The 8,535-nt window shown below is 55.8% G+C and overlaps 1 protein-coding gene across 1 annotated transcript; it reads left to right on the top strand.

Moving 5' to 3' along the window:
• Positions 1-2: 2 nt before the first annotated feature.
• kpnb3 (karyopherin (importin) beta 3) lies at positions 3-8,533 on the top strand. The gene is made up of 24 exons (XM_040170694.2): positions 3-321; positions 1,923-2,003; positions 2,426-2,618; positions 2,720-2,822; positions 2,952-3,048; positions 3,136-3,240; positions 3,346-3,468; positions 3,582-3,702; positions 3,786-3,980; positions 4,067-4,191; positions 4,305-4,394; positions 4,472-4,645; positions 4,757-4,975; positions 5,109-5,192; positions 5,297-5,429; positions 5,533-5,654; positions 5,742-5,838; positions 5,941-6,225; positions 6,322-6,377; positions 6,463-6,585; positions 6,689-6,908; positions 6,992-7,220; positions 7,303-7,444; positions 7,538-8,533. The coding sequence occupies exons 1-24, from the start codon at positions 241-243 to the stop codon at positions 7,622-7,624; spliced, it is 3,285 nt and encodes a 1,094-aa protein (XP_040026628.2). The 5' UTR covers positions 3-240; the 3' UTR covers positions 7,625-8,533.
• The last annotated feature ends 2 nt before the right edge of the window (positions 8,534-8,535 follow it).

The following is an 8,535-nucleotide window of genomic DNA, read 5'->3' as shown; positions in this document are numbered from 1 at the left end:
CATTATTAGCTAACGGGATCAGCGCGCCCTCCTTTCTCTGTCGATTCCACCCAACGGGAGCCGCCGTTCAGCGCGAGCCAATGGCGTGCGTTCGGTATGGCGCCCCTTGTCCAATGAACGACGAGTAGAGTAGATACAGGGAGCCAATGGGAAGAGGGCAGCATTGTGTGACCCAAGCTTGGTCTGCCGGGCTCATCTCGCCGCTTCTCCACCCGGCTGGTCTTTTTGGATCTCACTGCAATGGCGGAACAGCAGCAGCAGTTCTACCTCTTGCTGGGCAACCTGATGAGCCCTGACAACGACGTCAGGAAGCAATCGGAGGTGAGACAACGCGACGTGGCTGATTTGACGAGTGACACGTCGGGCTGGTATATATTAAAACGACGCGACCGGGCTAGCGAGAAGCTAACCGCCTAGCTTCCCAGCCGTTCGCGTCATAGCCCGATAGCCCACGTGTAGCGTGAAGCCGACGGTGAGTTTCTGGTCGGCTAATGGCTAACCGCCTCCACCATGTTGCGTAGTTGTGAGAACACAGTCGCGACACCGCGCGAGTTCCATGTCACGCACGCGGGTGGTTTTGTTTCCACAAGTGAAATATTCCGTTCGAGAAGAGAAGAGGCGAGTCCCCCCTCCTCCTTCCCCCAAAAGATCCTCCAGATGACAGTGGGGCGAGGGGATCTCGCCAGAAGAGCACAGGAAGTAGCACGAAGCTAACGGTGTTGCTAGTTTCAGTAGCTGGCGAGCTAGCGCCGGACAGGGTGGGGAGGCTAAGATGGAAGTTGAAAACTAAACCCCAACGCACGAGTGATCAGCAACAAAACCGGGGTGGGGTGGGGGAGGCGTTGCAACTAGTTGTGGGGGGGTCGTTCAGAGGTGGAGGGCGCCATGCTAGCAGTGACTATGCCATGGCCTTCGGTCGGTCCCGTCCGCCACTCGGTTCGACTGTTTTACAAGCCCCTCTTTTGCTGTAGTGTCACCCGCGAAGTGAATGGTCTCAGTTTTCGGTCACGTCGCCACGAGTGGCTCGCTTGGGCCGATCCACTCTCGCTGGATTAACCGCCGGACCGGGGTGGATTTGTTTGGGTCGAGTCCAGCTGGCCTGTCCCACTTGCCCGTCCACCACCGCGATTTAGCCTCCTCGCCTCCTCCCGCACAGTTTCAACCTCTCCGGCACCCCGACTTTTGGATGAGGTGGTCTAATCTTATCGCGCTCCGCGGTCAGCGCTTTTTCTTTACTAAACCACAGACACTCTGCCGCGAGACTAAGCTCATCGGAATTCATCCCTTTATCAAAAAAGACCCCCGTCCCCCCCCCTTTCTGTCTCGCGCACACAAAAGGGATTGATCCATCTGATTGAGGACTTTTGAACCCATATACGAACAGCTGAAGGCCACAGCTGCTTAACATTGATGATTGTATGATGGTGATTGTAGAGCATGAAGTGCACGCCCGCGTTTTAAAGTGTCCCCGTAGTCCTGAGCTTTAGGAGCAACCTGTGTGTTTGCAGTAATCTGGTTTTTCTCCTGGCCCCTCGGATGATCCTCCTTCATCCCAGTTTTGTCGTCTTTTTTTTTTTTCCTGCAAAAAAAAAGTTGTGTTTAATTAACACCAGTTGCACAAATCTGCAATGTCTTTCTGTTATCAAACGAGAAGTTGGCAGTATGACGCAAACCGTGGTAGTTAAGTAACAATTAAGTTGGTGGCTCACACAAACACTTGCAGTGACCCGTGCCGTAACATAATGATGTGCTGCTCTTTGTTCGTCCCGCTCATTCTTTTCGAAAGAATCCGAGGCCGACTGGATAGACCGATTCCATTACGAGCCTGCGCGGCTTGTTGCAACCACGCCCGTGTCGTTAACGGATTGATTGCCGTCAGCATTTTAGATTCTCTCTCAATGACCGCTGTGTCTTCTTCGCAGGAGACCTATGACACCATCGTGGGACAGACCAAGATCACCTTCTTGCTGCAGGCCATCCGAGATGCATCTGCCGCAGAGGAGGTTTGTACTCTCGCAACACAAGCTTTGTTTTATATCGAGCCCATCGCACGTTTGGGCTTTAACGTAACGCTTGATCGACTTTAAACGGACACCTGGCCGACAACCAGGAACCTCTGTTTTGAGAGACGGAGGGCCACGTTCTCGCCATCCTGATAGAGGTATGAGTCGTGGTTCTGGAATGCAGGCGGTCGTGTTTACTCGGGAGTTCACCAGCTGTTTGGTCCAGATTCTTTACCTACCAACCTTTGCTCGTGTTTTTTTATTAATACCTTTTTTCCACTTTATTCCATTGAATGCTCCCGTGCATGTCTGCATGTGCAGGTAGTTGTAAACTGCCAAAATAACTCAAGAAGTAAAATGCACTGTAAACAAAACCTGTGTTTTGTTGAGCTGCTGAAACGACACTGAACTCGCCCGCTCAGGTCAAACAGATGGCGGCGGTGCTGCTGCGGCGCCTGCTGTCCTCGTCCTTCGAGGAGACCTACCCGGGCCTCACCCTGGAGATGCAGACGGCCGTCAAGACCGAGCTGCTGAGCAGCATCCAGCAGGAGACGTCGCCCAACATCCGCAAGAAGGTCTGCGACATCGCGGCCGAGCTCACCCGCAACCTCATCGGTAACGCCCCCGGGTTTTGACCTTGTGTCCAGCCCCCCCCAGTATAGGGTGTTCAAGGGTGAGTAAAATAATGTGTGCTTGTTCTCCTTTGTCCTGTGCAGATGATGACGGGAATAACCAGTGGCCAGAGGTGCTCAAGTTTCTCTTTGACTCCGTCAACTCGGACAGCGTCACCCTGCGGGAATCGGCCCTGCACATCTTCTGGTGAGCCGCTGCTCGCTTCGTCCCAGGCGCTTAAGTCCAGAATCATATACTAGGAATATGTCCACGATGTACAAGTGCACGTCCAGAATAAGAACTATGGATTGACGGCCGTGTGTCCTCTCTTGTCAGGAACTTCCCGGGGATCTTTGGCAACCAGCAGCAACACTACATGGAGGTCATCAAGCGCATGCTGGTCCAGTGCATGCAGGACCAGGCCAACCCACAGGTGAGCACCCTCCCTCCCCGACGGGGATCTGAGGCTGATACGGTCCTGAATTATACGACGCAACGTTAATTTGAAATGGTCCTTCAGATTCGCACGCTGGCGGCTCGCGCCGCGGCGTCCTTCGTCCTGGCCAACGAGGGCAACTCGGCTCTGCTGAAGCACTTCGCCGACCTGCTGCCGGGCCTCCTGCAGGTGAGACGCCGCACTCATGGTTCCTTCTGGTCATGTTCTGATGGAAATGGATGGGGAAGCAAAAATAAGGTTGCAATCTAAGCGCAGACTGTTGTTTCCCGGCAGGCCGTGAACGATTCGTGCTACCAGGCGGACGACTCCGTGCTCAAGTCCTTGGTGGAAATCGCTGACACAGCACCCAAATACCTGAGGCCCAACCTGGAGGCCACCCTGCAGCTCTGTCTGAAGGCGAGTCACCAAGCGCCCTAATGCAGAATATACATAGCGCTCTTTGTATGGAGTCGTTTAGGGAAACACGTTGGGTGCCCCATGTGACCCGCCGTGTCACCATGTCTCTCCAGCTGTGCGCCGACACCAACCTGACAAACATGCAGAGGCAGCTGTCGCTGGAGGTCGTGGTCACTTTGTCGGAGACGGCGGCGGCCATGCTGAGGAAACACACGGCCATTGTGGCTCAGAGCGGTGAGCCACTGTTTCCCACTCACGCGCCGCAGAGGCCGAGTTCAAATGGTTCGGACAGCGCTAAAGTTTGTGTCCGTCTCCAGTGCCCCAGATGCTGGCCATGATGGTGGACCTGGAGGACGACGACGAGTGGGCCATGGCCGACGAGCTGGAGGACGATGACTTTGACAGTAATGCCGTAGCGGGGGAGAGCGCTCTCGACAGAATCGCCTGTGGCCTCGGAGGAAAGATCATCCTGCCCATGATCAAACAGCACATCATGCAGATGCTGCAGAACCGTGAGTAACCCGACGCCGCTGCTTGTAGAGCTTCTCTTCCAATCGGGCCCTCGGTGTGAACACAAGATGTACCTGTCTGTCGCCAGCTGACTGGAAGTACCGCCACGCCGGGTTGATGGCGCTGTCGGCCATCGGCGAGGGCTGCCACCAGCAGATGGAGGCCATCCTGCAGGAGATCGTCAGCTTCGTCCTCCTTTTCTGCGCCGATCCCGTAAGGAACTGCTCGAACCCCGATTGTCACGTTTAGGCATTAGTTTAGTGACTAACTTTGCACTGCAGTGTGTTTCTCGTGTGCTGAGTTTGGCTTCCCTTTTCCCTCTTCAGCACCCGAGGGTGCGCTACGCCGCCTGCAACGCCATCGGACAAATGGCAACAGACTTCGCCCCGACCTTCCAAAAGAAATTCCACGACAAGGTAAGAAACGACCTGTACGGGCCGCGATGAGCGTGCACTGCTGTGGACACTGACGCCGCGCCCGCCTCCCTTTCTAGGTGATCGCCGCCTTGCTCCAGACCATGGAGGATCAGAGTAACCCCCGCGTGCAGGCGCACGCCGCCGCCGCCCTCATCAACTTCACGGAGGACTGTCCCAAATCGCTGCTGATCCCGTATCTGGACAGCTTGGTGCAGCACCTCCACGTCATCATGGTGGCAAAGCTGCAAGAGGTACAAATGCGTCTCCTCTGGTGTGTTAAATCAGTCAATCAGGACGCGCTATGCAAAGACTCTTAACTGTGTGTGTGTGTGTGTGTGATACCCCCACCACCCTCCTCCTAGTTGATCCAGAAGGGCACCAAACTGGTCCTGGAGCAGGTGGTGACGTCCATCGCCTCGGTGGCGGACACGGCCGAGGAGAAGTTTGTGCCGTACTACGACCTCTTCATGCCCTCGCTCAAACACATCGTAGAGAACGCCGTGCAGAAGGAGCTGCGGCTGCTCCGCGGCAAGACCATCGAGTGCATCAGCCTCATCGGGCTGGCAGTGGGCAAGGAGAAGGTACATCTGTCTAAGCCCCCCCCCCCCCCCTCCTCCTCCTCCTCCTCCTCCTCTCACACACACACACCCCTAGATCTGTAGAGTGACGCTTGGCAGCCATCTTCACAGCCGTCCCTTCCTGCACTGTTCCCAGTTCATGCCGGACGCCTCGGCCGTCATGCAGCTGCTCCTGAAAACCCAGACGGACTTCAACGACCTGGAGGACGACGACCCTCAGGTGCGGGGGGGGGTCGGGAGTGGAGCCATGAGTGACACTTTGAGCCATCGTCCGGTTGTCTTGATGTTTCCGTCGCAATGTGGTGACCGTTTGCTGTGGTTTAGATCTCGTACATGATCTCGGCGTGGGCCAGGATGTGCAAGATCCTGGGGAAGGAGTTTCAGCAGTACCTGCCGGTGGTGATGGGCCCCCTGATGAAGACGGCCTCCATCAAGCCCGAGGTGGCCCTGCTCGACAGTAAGCACACGCATAAAGGCTACATTTGTATTTTCCTTCATTCGAGTGCTTCGATGCCACAAAGCAGCGGCAGCGTTTAGAATCCGTCCCGTCTGTCCCGCAGCCCAGGACATGGAGAACATATCTGAGGAGGACGGCTGGGAGTTCGTCAACCTCGGCGACCAGCAGAGCTTTGGCATCAAGACGGCGGGCCTGGAGGAGAAGGCCACAGCCTGCCAGATGCTGGTGAGAAACGGCGATGCCGGAGATGTTCCCCCGTCATGCCCGTGTGCGTACAGTGGCTGAGCTGCTCCTTGTGGTTTACTCCCCCAGGTGTGTTACGCCAAAGAGCTGAAGGAGGGCTTTGTGGAGTACACGGAGCAGGTGGTGAAGCTGATGGTTCCTCTTCTCAAGTTCTACTTCCATGACGATATCCTTTCAGACTTGAGCTACAAACGGGGGGGGTGGTGTCTGTGTGAGGAAGAGAAACCGTGAGGCTCGTCGTGTGCGTTTCCCCCCTTAACTGTCTCACGTGTGCGTGTGGCGGCGGCGGAGTCCATGCCCTTGCTGTTGGAGTGCGCGCGGGTCCGGGGGCCGGACTACCTCACTCAGATGTGGCACTTCATGTGCGACGCTCTCATCAAGGCCATCGGCACGGAGCCGGACTCTGACGTCCTGTCGGAGATCATGCACTCCTTCGCCAAGTGCATCGAGCTGATGGGAGACGGCTGTCTGAACAACGAGCATTTCGAGGAGCTGGGCGGCATCTTGAAGGGGAAGCTGGACGAGCATTTCAAGAACCAGGAGCTCCGACAGAGTGAGACTTGATCCCAGCCAGAGAGAAAAAAAGCTCCTCCTTTTTAGTTTGTGTGTGCGTTTCTGTGTAATCCTCACACTTCTTTGCTCTTCACAGCCAAGAGACAGGATGAAGACTACGACGAGCAGGTGGAGGAGTCATTGCAGGACGAGGTAAACGTTTTCACCTCAAATAGGAAGAAGAGGTGAGATTTGGATTCGGCACCAGCCCTCATTTTCCCCTCGTCTTCTTCTGCAGGATGAGAACGACGTGTACATCCTCACCAAAGTGTCCGACATCCTGCACTCGGTGTTCAGCAGCTACAAAGAAACGGTGCTGCCGTGGTTCGAGCAGCTGCTGCAGCTCATTGTCCAGCTGATTGTGAGTACTTCCTGTTTTTCACCACTACGTCTGCAGTCTTACTGGTACACGTTTTTGAAGACCGACTAAGGGTCCGACCGAAAGTGACTGACCCCGTCTCCAGTGTCCCAGCAGGCCGTGGGCGGACCGGCAGTGGGGTCTGTGCATCTTCGACGACGTGGTGGAGCACTGTAGCCCCGCCTCCTTCAAATACGCCGAGTACTTCCTGCGGCCGATGCTGCAGTCGCTGTGCGACACGAGCCCCGAGGTGCGGCAGGCGGCGGCCTACGGCGTGGGCGTCATGGCTCAGTACGGAGGGGAGAGCTACCGCCCGTTCTGCACAGGTACGCTCCTCCCTTCACACGTTTACGTTACCATGGCAGCAGATTGCGTTCGTTAACTCGACGAGTTTGTCCCCTCCATCCAGAGGCCATCCCGCTGCTGGTGAGGGTCATCCAGGCGGCCGACTCGCGCTCCAAAGAGACCGTCAACGCCACGGAGAACTGCATCTCCGCCGTCGGGAAGGTCATGAGGTTTCGGCCAGAGTGCGTCAACGTCAATGAGATCCTCCCCCATTGGCTCAGCTGGCTGCCACTCAACGAGGACAAAGAGGAGGCGGTGCACACGTTTGACTTCCTGTGCGACCTCATAGAAAGGTGGGGGCGGCCCTCAAATGTATTTTCTTTACATTTATTATGTTCAAACTCTCACTCCCCTACTTCTATCTCGCCTCCGCAGCAACAACCCCATTGTCCTCGGGCCGGACAATGCCAACCTGCCAAAAATCTTCCTGATTATCGCCGACGGGGTGGCGAACGAGTCGGTGAAGAGCGAAGACGCGTGCAGCAAGCGGCTGGCCAACGTCATCCGCCAAGTTCAGGTGAGCGCCCGCGGCGACTCAGCCGGGGAGGATTCCCACGTACGGGGAGACGCCGCTGACTCGGTTGTGACCTTTGTGTGCGTGTGTCCCCAGGTGTCGGCGGGTTTATGGACGCAGTGCGTGTCGACGCTGAACGAGACGCAGCAGAAAGCCGTGCAGGAGCTCCTGAACACCGCCTGAGCCCCCCCCCCCACCACCCCCCCGCTTCAATGCAAAACACGAGTTCCTGGATCTCCTCCGTATCCCCTTTTGTTCCTCCTGCTCTGAGCCGTTGTGTGTGTGTGTGTGTGTGGACGCTGGCCTCAAAGCCCCCTTACCCTCCCTCACCCGCCCCCACCATCATTGTCTAACCCCGCCTACATTCAGCCGACTTGGAGGAGCAGGTTGGATATTTATGACAATGGAGGACATTGGCCATCCACCCTCAACGCCTTTCACCCAGTATCAAGTGTCAGGTGTCTCTCCCCCCCCAACAACAACCCACCGTCTTATCGCGGTCTTCCATCTGGACGTTTTTGTTTCCAACCATTCCCAACGTTTGACTCGTCTCCCCCGTCGAAGAGAGGGACTCATTCTCCACGCCGCCCAACAGACTTATTGGACAGTCAGGCTCAAATGGAGCCGGGGGGGGATGCATTGTAGTGGACTGAGCAATTGAACGAGGTGGAAATGCACACTGGGGCAACAAACCGCCGATTTATTTTTGTCTACTTCCGTGTTACCGGTGGGGGGGAGAAGCAGCCCAGAGGAAGTGTTTGAAAAAGTAACGGCATGTTAAGTGGCAAACTGTTAGAAAACCAAACCCATTCATAGTTAGGAAGTTTACGTTGTTGTCTGGGAAAGGTGTTTTTCTCCTTGGGAAATGTTTTTTGGGGAGAGCCCCCCCCCCCTTCCAGGTAGCAAGGAGGGGGGGGTGGGCACGCGTCTGTAGTCGGGTCATGGCCACGTGACGCGTGAAATGAATTGTAGAATATTTGTAAAATGCGTGTTTCCATACTATTAACTTTATGGTTTTGAACCTATGCAGCCCTGAAGGTATGCGACCGGATTTCAGTAACTACCAACAATAAAAGTCCATTTGAGAAGTTATT

This window comes from Gasterosteus aculeatus, chromosome 1 (genome assembly GCF_964276395.1).
Source record: "Gasterosteus aculeatus chromosome 1, fGasAcu3.hap1.1, whole genome shotgun sequence".
Lineage (NCBI taxonomy): Eukaryota > Metazoa > Chordata > Actinopteri > Perciformes > Gasterosteidae > Gasterosteus > Gasterosteus aculeatus.
The sequence above is the reverse complement of the archived record's forward strand: the minus strand, read 5'-3'. Positions and strand labels throughout refer to the sequence as shown.